Source organism: Syngnathoides biaculeatus, chromosome 6 (assembly GCF_019802595.1).
Source record: "Syngnathoides biaculeatus isolate LvHL_M chromosome 6, ASM1980259v1, whole genome shotgun sequence".
NCBI lineage: Eukaryota > Metazoa > Chordata > Actinopteri > Syngnathiformes > Syngnathidae > Syngnathoides > Syngnathoides biaculeatus.
The window spans coordinates 20,452,211-20,474,255 of record NC_084645.1 but is presented as its reverse complement, the minus strand read 5'-3'; the positions used below and the strand labels follow the sequence as shown (position 1 = coordinate 20,474,255).

General features: G+C 50.0%; 1 protein-coding gene across 3 annotated transcripts in view; it reads right to left on the bottom strand.

Annotated features, from left to right (window-relative positions):
* LOC133502599 (membrane-associated guanylate kinase, WW and PDZ domain-containing protein 2-like) overlaps positions 1-22,045 on the bottom strand; it is an 88,188-nt gene that overhangs the window by 3,562 nt on the left and 62,581 nt on the right. Inside the window, exons 9-21 of one of the 3 annotated variants that reach the window (XM_061823588.1) lie at positions 20,841-21,023; positions 16,804-17,309; positions 15,389-15,557; positions 11,620-11,651; positions 10,765-10,957; positions 9,284-9,399; positions 8,167-8,359; positions 7,470-7,673; positions 6,664-6,849; positions 6,277-6,568; positions 4,028-4,247; positions 3,291-3,449; positions 2,379-2,517 (exon numbers count right to left, since the gene is read on the bottom strand). In XM_061823588.1, coding sequence (XP_061679572.1) covers positions 2,379-2,517; positions 3,291-3,449; positions 4,028-4,247; positions 6,277-6,568; positions 6,664-6,849; positions 7,470-7,673; positions 8,167-8,359; positions 9,284-9,399; positions 10,765-10,957; positions 11,620-11,651; positions 15,389-15,557; positions 16,804-17,309; positions 20,841-21,023 — 2,592 coding nt within the window. The remainder of the gene's footprint in view (positions 1-2,378; positions 2,518-3,290; positions 3,450-4,027; positions 4,248-6,276; positions 6,569-6,663; positions 6,850-7,469; positions 7,674-8,166; positions 8,360-9,283; positions 9,400-10,764; positions 10,958-11,619; positions 11,652-15,388; positions 15,558-16,803; positions 17,310-20,840; positions 21,024-22,045) is intronic. The other 2 variants (XM_061823590.1, XM_061823589.1) reach the window with 2 other exon arrangements.

Sequence of the window (22,045 nt, the reverse complement as noted above, 5' to 3'; positions counted from 1 at the left end):
AAAAGACAGCAATGTACACGGAAGCGTGTTGCGGCCACACATTAATCTTCGGTAAACCTCTCTCCGACAGACTTTTTTTTTTTATGAGCATTGTTCTCAAATGAGTCCAATGTGTATTTACAAAACGAAAATAAATCATCAGTCACACAGATGTTAACGTAGATTAATGTGTAGCCACAACGCGCTTCCGTGCACGGAGGAGCCGTCTCCGTCCTCTCTTTTTTTCCCCTCATAGGTAATGAATACAACTTGGTGTAAAATCAGGGGTTATTTATTGTAATATTGGTATTCGTATTGAAAAAAGTGAGTGGTTCCATCATTACGTGGGATTTATTCTTGATTGAGAACAGATCCAGCAAGGAAGTATTTGTACGCGTCCAGACATTTCTACACTTTTGAACCTTTCTGTGTAAATCTGGATGACTTCCTCTTCAGATCCGTGCGTAGATCCAGTTGGCCAAGACAAGCGCAAGGCGGTTAACGGTCCACTTTCTTATCGGCGAAAACATCGACTTGGGCATTAAATATGGGCCCTCTATGCCAAGAGTCGCTCATATTTACACCTACCTTCGTCTATTATCACCTTCTAAATGCTCAACGGTATCGGACAAAACTGTGGGCGGGGTCGGTGCGTTTTAAGAATGCCTTGTTTGACCGTCACTTCCGGCCAGTCACGTGACTTCGGTGACGTCACGTTGGACGAGCTCTACACGATTGTCTGTATGAGATTTTCCGCGTATATCGTACAACGTTTCGGCCACGTTCACCATACACAAAACGCACACATACAACTGATTGTCCGTGCATTAACACACGCACACGCACGGCAACAAGAAGAGAAGAAGAAGAAGAAGAAGAAGAGAAGACATGCAGTTTTGCACAAACCGTGTCTTTAGAGTGGCCCATTAGGAAGAAATAGGGGGAGCTTAGTGTGTCACCTTTCATGCACATGGACAGGTTGGAAGGTACCATTCCTGAGGGAAGGCAAGTAAAAGCCGAATACGCCAATCGTAAACATGTTACACACACACAGACAATTAATGGCAGTCGAAGCCCGCGGAGGTTAATACACTTGTTAATGTGTGTCTGGAGTACTACAAAGCGTCGATACGCTACTCGCAAAAAAGGGAGGATTGCTCAGCGCCCAAAAACACTCGAAGGGTTCTGTCATTCTTGCGCAACTTGCGCTTTTGTTTGACCCGTGAACATTTCCAGGGGAGGGCGCCGCACCTTTCTGCGACTCTTCCAGTCTCTCCCAACCCAAACGGGACGTACGTGTTGCCGCTCCTCGCCAGCGTTTTTTTTTTTTTTTTTTCCATTTTCCAAAGGTTTCTATTCGTCCTAACGTTGAATCTGAATTCCGTTAGCCCGTCTATGACATTTTGCACTCTTTATTAGCATTTCACCGGCAAGAGTTTGGTTGGACCAATCGACATTTTGCCGTTGAAATGCTCTTTTCCGTCTGGCGAACTTCTTCCGCGAGCGTCGTCTTTTCACGGTTGCGCCTCCCATTTCCTGAACTCAACGTTGAATTTGCCGTCATTTCCGGCCTACAAGCCGCGACTTTTTTCACACGCTTTCAAAACTGCGGTTTATGCGGTGATGCGGCTAATTTGTGCATTTTTTTCCTAACGGCCCCAAGGAGAGGAAAGGGTAAGAATGAGACCGGTGGAATATGTGCCGTGGAAGTGACTTTTACCGGCCCTGTTAGCGCTGCGCTAGCGTGTTGCTCCTGTGTTACTGGCGTGTCTCAGCGATATTTACCGATGAGTTTTATTTTAACTGCCCCTGTTAACACTTGAGCTCGGCGCTAGCGTTAGCACTAGCATTAGCACCACGCTAGCGTTAAACTCTCTGCGTACCGTCTTTCTTTGCAAATATCTCGTGTTTCAATGTCGGCACTTGCGGCGTACGTATGTACCAAATGGTATTTCCTTTCCAAATTGTAACCAGGTGCGCTCTGTAGGCCGGGAATTACGGTATTTACGACTTTAATTGCTGCGCCATTGATGCAAATACGTCAGCTCATACGAGGCTTTTCCCACGAAAGGTTAGCATTAAGCTAGCATTGGACACAATTCGGTTGTTTGGTTGAATATTTTACGACAAAGAAAGAGAGACTGGAGGAGTCACAGAAAGACTTGGAAATGTTCATAAATCAAAACAAAATGTTACTGTTCAGTTTCGTGTTAGAGGAGCGCAAACGATGCAAAAAGTATTGAAACATTCAAAAGTTAAGGTCAAATGAAGTTCACCTGCAAAGGTCGCGTCGTAGTGCTGAACTTTCCCCCGCCAGACCCCAAAAGTCAAAGCATTTTGCGAGTAGTGTAAAAGTGAGCGAGAGTCACCAGAGGGTGAGAAGCGGGAGGAAGGCCCACCGTATTCGGGCACCTGGCCCGTGCCCCTCTTCAGCAGCAGTCGGACCCTGCGGCCCCCCGCCTTGATCAGCTCGATGGCCCGCGCGTGGGTCATGTCCCGGGTGCTGTCGCCGTTGATCTCGATGATTTGGTCCCCGACCTGAAGACCGCACGCACGCAGACTCAATGCGTACTACGTGTATCTGCACAGTGATGCCTCGGTTCTCGTTCCAGGAAACGCTTCGAGAAGTGATTTGTTCGAAAACCGAATCGATGTTTCCCATTACAATGAATGGAAAAAGAAGTCATGCGTTCCGAGCCTAAAAAAAGCTTTTTTAAAAGTTTTTCCTGACATTAAACTAGATAGCAGAAACGTACGCATAGGTTAAATACTTTATATACTAAAATAATTTAAGGAATAGATTGATTTTTTGCTGAAAATGTATGCTTTAGTCGTAGAGTACGCTAGGCTGGGAGCGCACTGCCGTATCTGTCGCGACTCGGCCCCCCGGCCTTGTAAACTTCTTTTTACGAACAAACGTGCAGAATAACTTGAAACAAGCAACTTGCCTACTTTGGAGCCACGATTGGGGGTTGACGCGGTCGTAATCCGTAAGAAGAAAAACAACAGTCACGACCGGGACGCGTCTGCGTTATACACAAGAACAAAAGTCCGCTGGTCGCGGGGGAGATCGAATTGATAATAACAAAACGTGTCGTGGGTCAGCTGGTCTGGCTGCGCGCATTATGTTATTTCCGGGTTTTTGTCGCGTGCGCTCGAGTACCGATTTTCGTTCGAAAACAGAAGCAAAAAAATCTCGAGATTTTCTTTCGAAAACCGATTTGTTCGAAAAGGGGGGACGTTCGAGAACCGACGCTTTACTGCGTGTGAATGTACTGCAAGCGAGTTCCACCTGACATATTTGAGCTCACCCTCATCCTGCCGTTGCGTACGGCGGGCCCGTCCTCGGCGAGGCGCAGCACAAACAGGTCCATCTTGTACTCTCGGCCCCCCCGGATGCTGAAACCGAAACCTTTGGAGCTTTTCTCCAGTTCCACTGTGAAGTAATCAAAGTCCTGCAAAGGCGGAATCTAAAAACACACACAAAAAAAAAACAAAAAAACGCATCGCCGACAGCACAGCAAGTGGAACGCGTCGTAGGGTCGTCGTGCGGGGAAAGCGGTGCGCGAGTTGTGGATAGTAAAAGTCTACACACCCTTGTCCAAATGCCACGATAGATGAAAGGAGGGCACGATAAATCATTTTTTTAAACCTCAATCGTCACGTGGAGGGAATTGCAAATTACAGTCGCTGGTTCCCCTTAAGGTTCAGCGTTCCGATGCTGTGGAGATTTTTTTTAATTTTTGGTAAAAAAAAAAAAAAAACAGAAATGTATCATGCGATCCAGACAAAAGAGATGTGAGCCTTTGTCGTCATTACACGACAGATATGCATACAACAAAATAACGAGCGCTTCTCCACAAGGTGTTTGCGTGAATAAAATAGAATAAAAAAAAAATAGAAGAACATGAGGTAAAAATCACAAATCGAGAAAAAAATATGTACAATCAAGGCACAGTTATTGCTAAAAGAAAGCGCAGCCGAATTCACGTTGGTGATGTCAAAGGACAAAAAGGTGCGTCGACTTTTGCTAAGCGAGGCGGCGTACCTGCGCCCGAAACTCCGCGGCGAGCCCCAGGGGGAACTGCGCGGCCGCCGTGTGCTGTCTGAAGTCCAGCAGGCCGGGCGGGTGCCGGTAGTCCAGCGTCGGGGGCTGCCGGTAATCGGTCACCGGCGGGTGCCGGTAGTCTACGGGGGGTTGCCTGTAATCAGTGAACGGAGGATGGCGGAAGTCAGGTTTCACATCCTGTCTGGCTTTAACCTCTGACCTGTGAGGAGGGGAAAAAGCAACACAATCGGAGAAAGTTTTGTTTGCGTGGCGGGCCGGCGCCGCGACGTCCTGCTCGACCGATCCCGTGGAAGCGTTACGGACGTGGCTTCACTTTATTACCGTCGTTTCCGGCCTATAAGCCGCGACTTTTCCCCCCCACGCTTTCCACCCTGCAGTTTATGCGGTGATGCGGCTAATTTGTGCATTTATTCTAACGGCCGCAAGGGGGCACTCGAGCAGAGTGTGACCGGTGGAATATATGTGCCGAGGAAGTGACTTTTACCGGTTCGGCCCTGTTAGCGTTGTGCTAGCGTGTTACTGCCGTGTCTCAGTTTTTTTTTTTTTTTAACCGAACCTGTTAGTGTGGCGGCGCCAGCGTTACCGTTGCTGTGGCGGTGCTAGCGTTAGCGTGGCGGCACTTGCGTTGAATTCTCTGTGTACCGTCTTTCTTTGTAAATATCTCGTGTTTCAACGTGGGTGCAGCGGCCCTAGCGTTAGTGTTAGCGTGGCGGCGCTTGCGTTAAATTCTCCGCGTACCGTCTTTCTTTGAAAATATCTCGTTTCAATGTGGGTGCAGTGGCACTAGCGTTAGCGTGGGAGCGCTAGTGTTAGTGTTAGCGTGGCGGCGCTTGCGTTGAATTCTCTGTGTACCGTCTTTCTTTGTAAATATCTCGTGTTTCAACGTGGGTGCAGCGGCCCTAGCGTTAGTGTTAGCGTGGCGGCGCTTGCGTTAAATTCTCTGCGTATCGTCTTTCTTTGAAAATATCTCGTGTTTCAATGTGGGTGCAGTGGCACTAGCGTTAGCGTGGGAGCGCTAGCGTTAGCGTGGCGGCGCTTGCGTTAAATTCTCTGTGTACCGTCTTTCTTTGTAAATATCTCGTGTTTCAACGTGGGTGCAGCGGCCCTAGCGTTAGTGTTAGCGTGTCGGCGCTTGCGTTAAATTCTCTGCGTATCGTCTTTCTTTGAAAATATCTCGTGTTTCAATGTGGGTGCAGTGGCACTAGCGTTAGCGTGGGAGCGCTAGCGTTAGCGTGGCGGCGCTTGCGTTAAATTCTCTGCGTATCGTCTTTCTTTGTAAATATCTCGTGTTTCAATGTGGGTGCAGTGGCACTAGCGTTAGCGTGGGAGCGCTAGCGTTAGCGTGGCGGCGCTTGCGTTAAATTCTCTGTGTACCGTCTTTCTTTGTAAATATCTCGTGTTTCAATGTGGGCACTTGCGGCTTTTACACGGCTGCAGCTTATGTATGTACCAAAAGGTATTTCCTTCACAAATGTACTGGGTGAGTTTTATAACCAGGTGCGCTCTGTGGGCCGGAAATTACGGTAGTTTGATATTCCAGTCTGAATATCAAGAGAGCGTAGCAAAATTCTCCTCTTTGATGTTGCAAGTATGTTTGACTGAAATCAACAGCTTTATGTGATTCCATAAAAATGTAAGGTGTGAGCATTGTGGAATGCTATTTATGGTTTGCATGCCCCGTCGCTCCACATTTCTATTATTACTGTAAACTCGGCGGACGTTTTTAAAAACGACTCGAGTTTTGATATAATAATCACTCGAATGGAAAAAAGGTGGAGGAACAGAGTTTTCAGTGCTCCTCTCTGACACGGAGGCCGAGTGAAGTGTGGGTCACAGTTTCATCAAGCTCTCGCTCGTAAAACGGGTGGAAAGTCACAGCTGGGTCGGAGTGCGACGCCACACACACACACACACACACACACACAAAACTGCCACCGACTGCTGGGATTCGTGCATTATCCAAGCGACGCCGCCGGGTGAATTATTCAGCGTCACCGACGGGATGAGCCGAGCGGTGGAAGCCGGCAAAGAGAAAGTCGGGAACTTACTACGGGGGGCACGCCGGCACACTTTCAGATGTCGCTTTACAAAGCCCGCTCGGATGGAAACGGAAAATCCTTCGAGACTCCTGCACTAGTACGCTTCCATCGTCCACCTGCTGTATCCATCCATCCATCCATCCATCCATCCATCCATCCAGCCTGGCCGGTTCCGTTTGGCCGTCCTACCTTCCGTCGTGCAGGTAGACTTGCGGCGGGAGTCCAGACGGATGGCCGACGGGGCTCTGCTGCGTCGCGGCCGGCGGCGGGTGCGACGTCGCCGGCGCCGGAGGACAAACGAGGATTTGGCCGGTCTGAGCCGGCGCCTGAGCGGGCTGGACGGAGGAGGCCTGGCCCGTCTGACCCGGCTGCGGGGCCGCCTGAGCGCCGCCTTGGCTCGCCGGGGCTCCGGGGCCGGGCTGGCCGCCGTGTTTCTGGGTCATGGGGCTCTGCTTTTCCGAGCCGGGCCCGGACTGGGAGCCTGTTGGGGGCGAAGGTAGGACCGGTTCACTCACTCGCCCCCTCCCCGACGACGAGACCGGACTACGTCCGCAGTTCCGGAAGCGGCGCGCTTGCCTTCCTCCGGTATGATGTGCAAGGTGACGGCGAGGCCGGCGTCCTTGATGAGCTTGACGATGTCGGCGTGCGGCATGCTGATGATGGACTGGCCGTTCACCGCCAGGATCCGGTCGCCCACTTTCAGTTTGCCGCAGCGGTCGGCGGGGCTGCCCTCGATGATGCGTCCGATTTTGTGGGGCACGGCTGAGCAGAAGACCGAGCAAGTACGGTTTTGGGACGGGGAAACTCAAAAAGTCCCGTCGTACACACTTCAGATATCGAGTCTAGAAGGTCGCCACGTAGGTTGGATCGGTTGCGTGGGAAGGTCGTCAAGTTAAGTTAAGGTAAGGTAAGTGAGTAGGATGCGGCGCTGACCCGCGACAGATCCTGGTCACCACATTATTTCAAAATATTGATAACACATAAATCTTGACTCATTGACTCTCGATGCTGCAGTAGCATCTATTTTTATCTATGTTACTTCAAGAAGAGAAGAGCAAAACGGGGTGTTAGGTTCCAGCGCCGGGCCCGAGCTGGCCGACTGCATGTTCAGAATCGGAACCAGCACGTCAACTCGTGCTCGTCAAAGTTTGCCAAATTACTATTAATATTAACTTTCACGCCTCTTTGTCATTTTCTAAGTTAAGTTAAGTTTGCTAAGATTGTTGCTAGCTTACATTCATGCTAACGTGGCGTGGTTGTCACTAATGCGGTTGTTTACCCTTAAAAAAAACATTTAGTGATACTTTCCAACAACTCTCCGTGTTTTGTCCTGGTTCACGTAACGGACTGCCAACGGGTCGCCAGATGGCCGAAGAACTCACTGATGACGGCGGCGTTCTCCGGCCTGTTGAGGGAGCTGATGATGACGAAGCCGAAGCCTTCGTTCTCCTTGCGGCGAATGAGCACGTCGCAGGTGTGCAGGGTCGAGCCCTCCGAGGCGGCGGCGGCGGCGCCGTCGTTGCGCGGCGAGCTGTGCTGAGTGGACACCAAGCTGGGGCTGCGGCCGTTTACGGGGCACCCTTCGCCTGGGGGGGGGGGGCGACGACGACGTAGGCGGTAATAAATACGTGGAGCTTGACCGAGACACGTGACGGCGGAACGACGAAGATGAAGTTCAACGGCTGGGATGGCGGACAGCGAAGGTTATTGTCCGCTACGCCAGGGGTGCCAAACTCATTTTTCTCACGGGCCGTTATGACTGCGAGACAATACAAATATTTACTTGTCTCATCGTATTCACATCATCAATTTATGAACTAGTTTTGGAATTGCAAATGAAGGGGTAATGTGTTTTGCAGAAATGTTTGTAATATCTCAACTTTATCATTTATGACATATGACAATTGGACATTTGAGTCCAGATTTTTAAAAGAATCATGGAAATTGACACTGTGAGGGCCACTTATATTCACGTGGCGGGCCGGATCTGGCCCCCGGCCCTCGAGTTTGACACCTGTTCGCTACGGGGCCCCGCAGCCTACTTTGAGAACCTTACTAGCCCCCCCCCCCCATCCTCACCGGGCATGTGCAGCCTCCTCCTGACGGTCAAGCTGACTTGGCCGTTGCGCGCGGCGGCGTGCATCAAGTCGATGACGTACTTGTGCGGCTTGCCGGCGACCACGTTTTTATCCACCGAGATGAGCTCGTCGCCCGGCCGCAGTCGGCCGTCGCGCTCGGCGGGGGTGTTCTCGATGATGGCGCCGATCACGATCTGTTTGGAGACAAAAGGCGCCGTTAGGGACGGCGCGCTTCGCATGTCCGTGGCACGCCGCGCGCCGCCGCCGCTGTGCCTGTTAGCAAGGCGCGTTTTTAGTACGGGAGGCAGCGGTGGGTGGGAAGTAACCAAATGTGCAAATATTGTCACGATAGTGAAGTCGATTTTTTTTTATTTTTAGCGTTTTTCTGACAAAACTTGAGTTTTACGGTTTACACGACTCGTTCAGGATTTGGGCTTTCCGTGACTCTTCCAGTCTCTCTGCGTCTCCGTCGCAACGGGAGAAGCTCGCCGACGTCGCAACGACGGCGTTTACGGGGGTCACGGGGTCATCCGCGGGTCGCGGGCAGAGGGACCGAAAGACCGGAAGGCCCACAGAAAGGCCGAGACGGGGACGTCCTCGGAAAACCGAGACGAGCGAGTTGCGCTCGAAGATCACCAAATGAAAACTTTTGAGAACTTTCGACGCGTTACTCCGTCAAAGTGGGCTCGCCGCAATTTTCAAACTGCTCGTTTGACGACGCGACGGGAAAAAAAGATGGATACAAAAACATGGAACGTCAATTGCCCATAATGGGATTTTTCATTTTAGCTAAATCAGTACTTGTGTGCGTGGTAATTTGAGCTTCCTCGCCGGCCACTTTATTAGGCACCCTCGTCAAAACGTCCGCCTTCAAAAAGATGTCAGAGAAATATTCCCAAGTTTGCATTTTGATCATTTCTCATGCAAATTATACTGACAACAAATTTGAGAAATAGGCGGGGCACCCATTTCCGACCGTAGTTCTTCTCATCGGCGGCCAGAACGAAATTGAGGCGGACGACGACCGAACGAAACGATGTTGGCTGCGGTGGCCGGCGAGTGCGCGTGCGACGCTTCGCGCGAGCGCGAGCGTGAGGTCCAGCCCGTCCCATACGAGCCTTGTCACGGGCGTCCGGACTCACAGCCTGCACGGCCTCGTCTCCCCCCAGGATGCGGAAGCCGAAGCCCGTCTTCTCCCTCAGCAGGTGCACCTCCACCTCTTCGTACTCCGGACCTGACGCACACACGGCGGCGTTAGAGCTGGCGGCGACGAACGTCAAATCTCAAACAATCCGAACGTGACCATCGTAAAAGTGGCTCCGCCATCTTATGGAAAATACCAGATCGCCTCTTGATGAGCAATTGACCCATCAAATATGTTTTCAGTCAGCTTTTTCTTGTAATCGTTTTAACCTTTGCCCCCTCCCCCACAGACTTTCAAATTGTAATCTTTAAAAACCTTTTCAGGCATCTCAAGGACAACCCAAAGAGAAAACTACACGACTCAGCCGAAATGATGTCATATTGATATCAATGTTTCCGTTTGACCTGTTAGCATAACAGCTAACACAGCTAGCATGTACTTTCCAGTAAAAAGAACTAATTTAATTGCAAAACTGGAACTACAATTAAATAAATTCCCAAACTAAAATTAGTACCGTAATTTCTGGCCTGTGAGCCGTGACTTTTTTCTGCGGTTTATGCGGTAATGCAGCTAATTTGTTCATTTTTTTCCTAACGGCCGCAAGGGGGCTCTCGAATGGAAAAGGTAAGAGTGAGACCAGTGGAATATTTGTGACGAGGAAGTGACTTTTAGCAGTATGTGTTTTTTTTTTTTTTTTTTAAATCGGCCTTCTTAGTGCTGTGCTTGCGTTAGCGCTGTGCTAGCATGTTGTTGCTGTGTTACTGTTGCAGCTCAGTGATTTTTACCAGTATGTTTTTTTTTTTTTTAACCAGCACTGTTAGCTCCGTGCTCATGTTAGCGTGCTTTGTTACTGCGTCTCAAGTGATTTAGGTATGCTTTTTTTTTTCTGTTAGTGCTGTCCTACCGTGTTGCTCCTGTGTAGCTGCCGTGGCTGCTTTTTTTTTTTTTTTTTTTTTACCGGTATGTTTTTTTTTTTTTTAAACCAGCCCTCTTCGTGCTACCGTGTTGTTGCTACGTTAAGCTAAGCTAATTAGTATTAAAACTTTGAAAAGTCTTTCTGTATGCAGTCTGGGCACTCGCGGCTTTTACACGGGTGTGGCTTATGTATGTACCAAATGGTATTTCCTTTATAAATTTACTGGGTTTATAATTCGGTGCGCTCTGTAGGCCGGGAATTACGGTACTCAAATAAAATTGAAATTATCGCATTTAATTGAACCGGATTTATACTTTTGAAATTTGGTGCCCGAGTATTTAACATGGCTGAGCCCGAACGGCAAAATGCGTGTCCAAAATATATCCTATAAAAAAAGTGTAGCATTGAAGGTATATTATTTTGGGGTGGGGGAGTGGAAGGCGTATTTCCCCAAAACGTAACTAAAAATGAAACAAAAAATTGCGCCTAAATAGCCCAACGGCGGAAGGGCCCGGCGCCAGCGACCCGAGCGAACTCACGTCGGCTCTCGTAGATGGCCCTGGACTTCTCGTAAAGGTCGTACGGATCCGGCTTGTTCAGGTCGAAGCCTTCGGTGGAGTCCGGCACGGACGTGCGGTGCTGGGGCTGGTTGGGGAAGGGGGTCCCCGGGGGCAGGACGGGACCCGACGGGTTGGCCCGGGGGCTGCCGTGCGGGTCCCACTGCTCGGCTAGCTGCAGACAAAATGGAGACCAGTGGAGAGAACCGCGGCGGGCCGGACCGCCGAGCCTCGGCGTTATCTCGGAGTCCGGCGGTAAAAGTATTTATTTGCCGCGTCGGTCGATTCTTACACTATCTCATCTAATCATGCGAGTTATCGTGGGGAATAAAACCGACTTTTTTTTTGTTAAACATAATCGAGCTGTGTTGGGCGACTGCATCCTGTATTTTTTTATCTCTATATGTATCCTGAATATTTTTCTTTAAACGAAATAAATGCTTGAATCGGCTGGAAGCACAAGAAAAAGAAAAGAAGGAAGCTTTCATCACTTGAGCTGCTGAATTTCCACCGAGAGCGACAAACGATGATCTTCGTATCGACGTTTTGCCGTTTGTTGATCGTCACCGTCGGGCGGTTGACGCCCGATCGATGGCGCATTTCACCCCTGATGATTATTGTAAAGATTTATTGTTTCATTCCAATTGATTGGCGCGGCGGTTGTTTAAGCAGCGGACGAGACGAAAAAGATGAAATTTGTCATATCGAGCCAGCCCTCGTGCCGGAAATTTTGCAAACACTTCATTACGGACAACTGCGCATTCCGACCCTATTCCACCCGTTTTCTTAGCCGCTTATCCTCACAAGGGTTGCAAGGAGTGTTAAGTCGAGCCGTACCTGCTTTGCGGCCTTCCACGGGGAGATGTGGCCTAAGGAGGGAAACAGACACAAACAAGATGACTCAAATTAAACCCAAACGTCGCCGCGAGGTCAAGACAAACACGTCCCAGTAGATGGCAGCGCTGAACGCTCGTTTGTAAAGTGAGGATTATTTTCACGTCGTCCTTTTTGCGGTTTGGTCATTTGAGGTGTGACAGAAGCCCCAAAACCGACACGTTCTCACAAAAAGCAGGTTTTTTTTCTCCGGGTGGTGGTCATTTTTGGTGAAAGAAAATGCGAAGAGAGTCAATTTTTTCAATGGCTGCGCTGCCTTAGACGGTCACAGAACATTATTCGGGGGGGTCTTGAACAGTCAAAGAACTCTTGCAAAAATTAATTAAGATTTTTTGTCATTTTACTACAAAATTATTCAATAAAAATAAATTCACGATTTCATACAAAAAAAGACCTAAAAAATCAGATGAAAATAATTATAGTTTGCATAATTGGGGGAGGGGGGGGGCATTTACAAATCTGAATTTGACAAGACGACACTTCCAGCATCGTGAGACCATGTCATTTTCTGTTCCAGATTTTCTTCTTTAGTAATTTCCACCAGTTGTGCAGGGGACGGCTTAAAACGGCGAGCGGGGAGGGGGGGGGGGGGGGGGGGAGAATTTGCCATTCCCGTTTTTCGACTCGGTTTGCGGAAGGCTCCAAAATGCTCGGCGCTCTTGCATTGGTCGTCGTTATCGGCGGGCGAAGGCGCACAGACAACGCACGCAAACAGTTATCAGTGCGAATTAGATTTTGCGTGCGTGGGGGAGCGAGTGGGGGCACGACGACAAAGCGACGTCGTTCAATTGAAGCGAGCGACGGGCAAACGGACCATCATCAACGGGTTCGGAACCCCGTCACCGCAAACACGTGTATTGCAATATCGACTGGTGAGCGGTTAACTCCACCGTGGAGATGGCGAGACTTTGAAGATTGCCAATTCGATCCTGAGCCAAAGCGTGCAATGCTCCGTAATCAACAGGCAGTGTGACGAACGAGTCACGTACGCGGGAAAAATTCAAAGTTTCTGATATTCAAAGCGGAACCCATACAGGCAAACAAACGTGCGCAGGGAGAAGCCGTGGTCAGAGGCAAAGGCCGCTGGGGGGGGGATTACCGTGGCATTTTCATTCATTACAATATTTTTGAGGTTTTTCCAAATTTAGTTTATGATCACCACGAATAAAATCCGTGAATTAAGGCACCATAATATGTACTGACCAACTGAGTGCAAGTGATGAATGGGGAGTTTTATCGACCCCAGGGAAGGCAGAAGGCCCCAAAGGAATTTTCCCTAATGTGACGGGAAAAGGAAATGAGTTGCCCCAACGCGGGAATTGTCTTCTGGCATTATGATGGAGCGACGAAGCCATTTAGGCTCCATTGAAATTCAAATCCAATTCATCAGCATATGCGGCGGACACGCGGCTGAATTTTAAACGAGGCCCCGGCGGAGAACTCCAAAACGCCGCGCGGCGAGCACGCCGAACCCCGGACACCGCCCGCTTCGACGTCCGGACCCGGAACGGGAAAGCCAAAGTAATCCCCCCCAAAACGCGCGCACACGGTTGCAGGTCCGAGAACTGCTCTGCGCGCCATGTACCAGCTCGGTGCGCAACTGAAAAATTCCACAACAGGGGAAGCCAAATCAATTTTAGTCACTGCGTGTGTGACTTGAACGCATTTATCGCAATGAATTCATGAATTCATTTCAGAAACGACGGCATTTTCAGTCGCACTCTCATCGCAATCTTGTGTCAGCGGACCATTTTCTGCTACATCGATGACGCCGACGTCAAAATGGAGGAATGGGACGAAACAAACGCTGCTACCAGGACTGAAGGAGGCCAATTTCATTTGAAAAAAAAAAAAAATCAACAAATTAAAAAACAAAAACACTGGCCTTGCTTGTATGTAAAAAAAAAAAAAAAGAAAAATACATCCAAGTTTTCGTCTTCAAGCGACATTTGATGCACTTTTTCAGCCGCCACACAGAAACCACTTGAAGGGAATCTCGCGCTTGCAAACAAAACAAAACAACGCACATGAACTGGAGCAGTTTTTAAAGCTGACTAGAAATATTTTCAAGTTTTTCATTGAAGTGCAATTCGATACATTTTGATTCCGTCGTCCACAAAAAAAAAAAAAAAAAATCACTTTCAATGAAATCGTTGCTTTTTAGCCTTTACATAATTTGGCATTTGTGAATTGACCCCCCCCCCCCCATGAAGCCCGTTTTCAAGGACCTTGTCCTCCTTTTCATTGCAACAATGGCGTCGCGACACTTGCCGGCGTGTCACACTGATGGCCCCCGTGGGCTCGTTCTCTTCCCTTGTTTGACGATAACGCCGATGGGGGGGGGGGGGGGGCACGTTCACGGCCTCCTCCGTTCGTGCTGTTTGCGCGCATTCGTGAGGACGTCGCAGACCCTCGTCAGAAGCCAAACCCTCCAAATTTGGATCAGAACCAGCGGAACATTTTTCCCTGGCGGCCTTGTGTTGGATGCAATTGACTTTAATGGAAGTGCTGCTTTCAGGTACTTCGCACGAGACCGTTTGCTACTCAAATGAGGGAAAAAAAAAAAAATAAAATAAAAAGAGGCTGTGCCGGCGTTGGCAACAAAACGCGGCTGCATCGTGTTTAGCGCATCCGCTTCACAGTTGTCAGGCTGTGGGTTCGATTCCTCAGCTTCACCGGAAGCGGGCCGCGGTGAGTGTCGCGGGAACGCTTCACCGCCGCCACGCGCTCGCCACGCGACATCGCGACGACAGCTCGAGTCACGTTCGCCAACGACGCCGGTCGCTAAAAATGGCGGGCCGAGCGCCCGTCAGCGCCGCTTTTGTCATTTGTGCATTTTCGATTCCTTTGACACTTCAATTCATGTCATTAAACTTGCAAGAAAGCGACAGAGAAAGAGAGCGATAGCGCCTTTGCCGCTAATTAAATATAAACGCAAACGTCCTTTTTGCCGCGCTAGCAGATCGGGAACAAGCACACGAACTGGTACGTTGTCACGGGGGGGATGAAAATAAACAAGCAGCTTCAAAACGCTCAAAAGTCGCTGGCGGATGTGAAACGATTCGCATCAACAAAATCCACTCGTCTGAGATCCAAAAGGAATTCATGGCGCGCAAACGACTGAAACGATCGGAAAGGTTTTGGCGCCGTACGACTTGAAACGTTGTCACAGAAAAAGGGAAAAACCGTCAGAGCGGGCGTGACAGGTCGCAAAATTAGTTTTTGCTCATCGGCGCGCGACCCAAGCGCAAAAAAAACGTCTTGTGTCCTTTTTCTGTTCTGTTCTGGTCTCCTTGCCGAGTCGCAGTCGGTAGCGAAATGCGACCGAAGGCCTCGTGGCGACAAAATTTCTGACCTTTGAATGCTACACGGGCCTGCGGGTCCAACAGTCCTCAGTCAGAGGTCTCGACGACTCGGGCCCCTCAAGTACCGGCTTGACCTTTTACTTTCTGGACTTTTACCCGAGCAGTACTTGGCCACTGAGTTTATAGATTTCTGGATATTTTGAACGGAAACTCGCCAGCCGAGTCGTAGCTTGATAAAATTTGTATTTTTTTTTTTTTTTTTGGGCACATTTCCAACAGGCCATATCGCAGAAGATGAATCTTTCCGGAAGCCGTCATCCGACTTTGGAAAACGTTTCGACAGCTTTTGTCACATTTTGAGAATCTCGTCCCGCGGCGACAAAAGAGGATGGTGGGACAATGCCCACCTGGTGGCGCTCTCTGAACGAGCAACGTGGCTTCGGCGCCGACGGGACACTCTTTCAGCATCTCCACCACCCGTCCGTGGCCCGCCGCCGCCACCGGCTGCTGGTTCACCTCCAGGATCAGGTCGCCCTCGATCAGGCCCGACGCCGCCTGCGAGCCCGGATCCAGAACCTGCCAGAGTCCAAAGGAAAGAAAGCCCGTTATATACACTTTGGATCACGTTTTGGGTGGGGAACCAAATTTGCATTGTCAACCAAGCTTTAATTGGCTTTTTTTATTGTTTTAAATGCTGACCACGGGCTAATTTTGCTTTGCATTTTACTTTGTTTCATTTATGTTCATGCAAAAAACAAAAAGCCATTGCTTTTTTTTTTTTCCCCAACCGTTCCCAACAGGGCGTTTTACTGATGTTTCTGGGAGGGAACCTGCGGAAAACCGGCAAACATCGCACGGCAACACTCCAACAGAAACTTGAACCCACTTCTCTTGGCTGTGAGGCACGAATGTTTCCCACTAGCGCAACGTGCTGCCCATGATTTTTTTCTTTTCAAAATCTAAACCGCTGCGGTTTTGAGTCACGCTCGAGAACGGACGCGTGGTGTGAAACGACGACACATTTAGGATGGAGGGGGCGCGGTGGCGTGACCGCCGGTGAGCACAGTCGAGCCATTTCGGGTTCGAATCTCACCTCTTTCCGTGTGGAGTGTGAATGATTTTCGTCAGGCGCGCACACATTCCTGGAGTGTGGTCGATTGCGGACAAAATTGTTCACATGAACGTTTGTCTTGACGTGCCCTGCGATCGGTCGCCCGGGACCGACCCGCCCCTCAAAAATGAAGGGATTGGCGTTCCAAAGCAAGATCCAATTCCGGTTTCTGATTTCAAAGGCTTTCATTTTATTGACAAATGATATTCGCCGCGGTGTGAAAAGCAGCATCATTGCCACACGATTTCAATCCGCAGACGGAAAAAGCGAGAAAAGTGCGGCGAGTTCAATGCCGAGAAATTCATGGAGCGGGCGAAGCTCCTTCGCTTTGACTCATCTTGCAACCAATTGAATTTGCATAACCTGCTCTTACGACGACGCTTGAGCTTCGTTTCGTTTCGTTTCCCGGGAAGTCGTCCTCTTCGGCGGAAAATGAAACATTTGCTTGGTGAAGTTGTTGGAATTGATTCCCAACAGGCTACGCTTTTCCCCTGGCCGTCATCCGCCCGCGGCCTTCAGACCGTGAACGATGAGAATCAGATTTCAAAAACCGGATCGGACCGCCCAAACGCATCTTTAGCGGTCGGCGCTCACGAATACGTTTCGTAGCAGAACCCCCACCCCCGACGTCGTTGCTGATTTCTGTGACACGGTGGTCCCAACTGAGCGAACTTCCTCCCCAGCACCAAATAAAATCGGGTCGCACTTGACCTGTTTGACGCGCTGGCCGGTGGGACTGTCGGCAATGGTGAAGCCGAAGCCCTCCGCCCCTTTCACCATGGTAACCGTCAGCAGCTCGGCAGCTTGCGGCGCGGCCCCGGCGACGCCCGCCGCGGGCGGGTTGTCCTCGTGCGGCGAGAGCGCCGACGCCGAGCCGGGTGTGGCGGGCGGGAGCGAGGAGCCGTCCAGGTGCGTGTCGCCCGGGTGGGCCTGCGCCAGGGCCTGACCGGGCAGCTGGGAGCTCAGGGAAAGATACTCCAGGTAAGGATCGTAGCCCCCGCGGCCGTTCACCACCAGGGGGCGCCGCTCCATCCCGATGGGCGTCACGGAGCTGCCTGCCGCCGCGTTGGGGTCCTCGGGGTCGAAGGGCAGGGGGTAGCCCCTGCACAGCACCAGGGTGACGCTTTGACCGATGGGCACCGACTGGAAGAGCTTGACGACGTCGGCGTGCGTCGTGCCCAGCACGCAGATGTCGTTCACGTACACGATCACGTCACCTGAATGTGGGGGGGGGGGGGGATACGAGATGAACCCCAAAAAAAAAAAAAAAAAAGAAAAAAAAATCCACATTTGTTCTTATTGTGACCAATTTCTGCACACCAGCGCACCACTCGCTCGACACGACAATAATGTACTGCAATCTCATAAAAAGATAATAAAACGATAGCATTTCCCAAAATGTCGACAATCTTCCCACAGTCAGCAGCTTCGGCTTTCACTTTTTCAACTCAAATGGCGTCAGCAAGTCAACAAACGCCCTCTCGGAAACTAAAAATATGGCGTGAAATTGCTTCCTTGTCCAAATTGTGCTCACAACTCGCCGCAACTTGTTAAATGTTTTGGGGGGAAAATGGGACGGCAAAGGGGACCGAAAGGGATCATCATTTTCGTTTTTGTTGTTTTGTGCTCTTCATTTGAATCCCACTCCAAATCAAATAAATGTGTTTTGCCTTTTCATCACTCAAGACTGGAACCCATCTTACGAATTCTGTTGGGGAAAAATAAAAATGCCAAGCGTGGCCAAAGCGAGCGCTTAACGGATAGCATCGCTACACAAAGAACGAGGCGCACGCGGTCTCGGGACTCGAACGCGGTCTCGGGACTCGAACTTGATTGAGCTCGTCCCTACGGAGGTTGAAAAGGGGAATAAAAATGGCGCTGAGGTCCAGGGTGTGTGTGTGTGTGTGTGGGGGGGGGGGGGAATACTTCATCAAGGCAACGCTTGATGGCCTCCGCAGCGGTTTTAGGTGCGCACATTTCTGCATTTCTGCGTTCGAGTTGCAATCCCGTGACGAACGCGCCCGCTTCCAATCCTCGGCTGCAATCCACGGGAGGCCGCGGTCGCGCACGTTTACAGATAAAACGCAAACACGCACGTCACATGCATCATCACGCGCGATCCCCGAGAGCAACGGCGCTCGGCTCAAATAGGCCAGCGAATGCTGCGAGTCGCTTTGTGTCCACGAGCGAATCCGCCAATGTCACAGAGGGGAAAAGCGCAAAGTTGCCGAGAAGGGAAGAAAACAAAAAACGGAGGGAAAGAGGGAGCGGGCGAGTTGGGGAGGGGGAAAAGGAGGGATGAAGCCAAGAAGCGCAAAGAGGGAGAGAGAGAGAGAGAGAGAGAGAGGGGGAAAAAAAACGCACTGAGGCTGAAAAGTGACAGATGACATGCAAAGGCTGCGAGACAATCAAGTGCGAGTCACCGAGACCCCCGAAAAAAATCAGAGGAGGAGCCCGACGGAGGCCAGAAAAGAGACGACGACATGCACGTGAAAGACGAACGCAGGATGGAGGCTTAAACGAGCAGAGAGGGAGGTAGAAAGAGGGAGGGGGGCCGGGCGGGAGGCCAGCTCGCCAGTTCACGGGAGTGCAAAGCGCAAACAGCCACGAGCGCTCAGACCTCCGCCGACGTCGTCATCATCGCCCACCCCCCCCCCCCACCGCGCGCCCGGGTCACGTGACGTGAAGACGACCATTTGTCGCCTAAAAGATTTGCATCCCATTACATTAAACGGTGGCCAAATTTCAAAGGACTTTAAGGTGAACATTTTCGGGGCTTTCATTCAATGGAATTGAACTGCTCTGCTCTTTCTGCAGTGCGCCCCCTGACCACCCGGGGGCAGTAAAATACACAAAATTCCAACTCCTCAGTGAGTCACAGGAACGGTCATCATTCTTCGCAGAGGATAAACAACTTGTGCCTGCGACTATGATCGTATCGGCTGACTTCAAACTACTTCAACCGTCGCTACACCGCCACAGCAATGCTGTCCGTTAGCCCGTCTGTGGCATTTCGCATGATGCGTTAGCATTAATACACAATGGGAAATTGTCTTTGTGTTGTGTTTAGTTTGATTGCAAATTTTAAATGAGTGCGTCAATAAACGGCTTCAAGCTCTTTTTTTAAAGAACTATGATAAACTAATATTTATTATTTAGTGAGTTGAGTTCACTGTAACTTTACAGCACTCGTATCTCCGACAAAAAAAAAATCAAATGACAAAAATAAAACCAACGGTTTGAATCTCGCATATCTCAAGGAAGACTATTCCGTTTGCAAGTCGAAGTTGCCGCCATAACTCGCATCAGCCGCCATTAGAAAACCCACAAAGACGGACGGCTAAGCTACGCTAACGTCACAGTTTAGCTGCGACTTGCTACGACGTCGTTCACTTGAGAAGTCAACAAAAACATCGACTGCTTTATGATCGTCTTAGTAGAGCTCACGAACACAAGTGCAGATCCCGAGGACAGAACCTTATCTTTGCAAAAGCAGAACTTTTTTTTTTTTTTTTTAAACACAAATTTCTCACCCCTCCGTGACCTCGCTGACGTCCGTCGCCCAGAATGGCTTTTACATCCATCATATCAGCTTTTGAGATCATTTCACTTTATGAACTCTACTTGACTCACAGGAGCGTTAAAAAAAAAAAAAAAAAGATTCAAAAGTTAACAAGCTGCTGGCAACAGATACAGAGGAAGGGGGTGAGGGGGGGGGCTTCATTAGTTGAATAAAGTAGTAAAAAGGGGAAAAAAAAAAAGCCACATTGAAATGGAAGGGCCCATTCCGAGTTTGTGGAATGATCAAACCCTGCAAGTGCGCAACCCGAGTGAAAAGGAGACGAAGGTTGCACATTACAGCTCAATAAACATAAAAAACAAACAACAACAAACAAACAGAACAAGCAGGCACCCGGTGAGCGACGTAAAATGAATTTGTACTGCAATTCCCGGCCTACGCAGTGCACCGGATCATAAAACTCACCCAGTACATTTGGAAAGGAAATACCATTTGGTACATACATAAGCAGCACCTGTGTAAAACGCGCGAGTGCCCACATTGAAACATGAGATATTCACAAAGAAAGACGGTACACAGAAAGGGTTTAGCGCTAGCACCGGCACGGCCCTAATGCTAACACAAGTGCAGCGAAAAAATAACAAAAAACTTACTGGTAAACATGCCAGTAACAAAGCAGCAACACGCTAGCACAGTGCTAACGCTAGCGCCGCTGCACCCACATTAAAACACGAGATATTTACAAAGAAAGACGGTTTAACGCAAGCGCCGCAGCGCTAACGCGAAGGCTAGCACCGCCGCACTAACAGGAACGGTTATAAAAAAACATACCGGTAAAAATCCCTGAGACACGGCAGTAACACGCTAGCGCGGCGCTAACAGGGCCGGACCGGTAAAAGTCACTTCCTCTGCACATATATTCCACCGGTCACACTCTTACCTTTTCCGCTCCAGTGCCCCCTTGCGGCTGTTAGAAAAAATGCACAAATTAGCCGCATCACCGCATAAACCGCAGGGTTGGAAGCGCGTGGAAAAAAGTCGAAATGACGGTAATTACAGTGTAACGTCGTCTTTCCTTGGCGCAAACGTGTGGTCGTAACGTGCAGCCACAAGAAAGGCGCTAGAGGAAGCAGCGGCCATCTTTGCGTTCAGCGTTTTTTTTTTAAATTTGGCGAGGTAAGACCTTTATTTTCACCTCGGTTGGGGACATGTGAGATTTCGGAGTTACCCGTGTCCATCTTTCCGTCCTGAGCGGCCGGCCCGTCCGGAATGACGCTCTTGACTTGCAGGAACTCGTCGGGCTCGTCGCCGCCGATTATCGTGAAGCCGAATCCCATGTTGCTCTTTTGCAGGCCCGTGGAGAGAAAGGTGCCCTTCAACTGGGTGGGGTCCCTCGTGAACGGCGGCTTCTCTGCGGGGGGGGGGGGGGGGGGGGGGGGAACGACACACACCAAAAAAGGTTCACGGCACCGTAATTGTCGCTGCGCGCGAGAGCTACCAGCGCAATTTGTGCCGGTCGCGTGCGTGAGAAGAAAAATTGCGGCAGATTTTGTGAGTCATCGGGGGCTCATTTTGGAACGTCCTTATCTCGAAGGCCTTCGGGGTGATCGTGTTCTTAGTCGTCTAGCGCACCCCCCCCCCCCACCCCCACCGCGACATTGCGCATCTGGCCCGGCGAATACTTTCTCCGCCCCGTCTCAGCCGACTGGACGCGGAAGCGTGAAAAATCGACGTGCACCTGCTCGATGCACTTCTTGGGGTCGAAAGGGGGCAACTGGACTTTTCTTTGTTGTTGAGGACGTTCCGCGTTTCATCGGACCCCAACCCCCCCCGCTTCATCTTTCCAATGGGTGCGCCCCCTGGGGGTTGTTGTTGTTGTTGTTGTGGCCAGGTGTGCCTGGTGACAGAAGCGCTTCTTGTCCCCCCCTGGGGGCCCCAGGCAAGGAGAATGTAGCCCCCCCCCCCAAAAAAAATATATATATATAAAAACTGTGCTGCAGAAGCGCTTTCATTTAATAATTGATTTGTAAACCAGCAGACTTGCCCATATTGCGTTTGAAAGCGTTTTGAGGGACCAAACGTGTACACACACAAAACGCTTTTGTAATCAGCAGGGGAATGTCGGGTGGGCTTGCTTGAAAAATAACAAAAAGCTGTGAAGAAAGTATTCGTTGCCTTCGTGACACATCCAACTATAAAACAATAAAAATACACAACTTTGGATGACAAAATCAGTTTCAGTATTTACAGAAGAAGAGAGAAAGACCAACTCAGTTACGCACTTACTCCACGTAGAATCTGATTCATCTTTTTTCATCGTCTTCCAGTGTCAAGTGGCCAAACCTGATTTTCTCTCCATCACAATCGACGCGGCAAGCCGAGCTCCACCGCCTCATCTTTGTCTTCTGCTCAAAACGTGTGCTGATCTCCAAT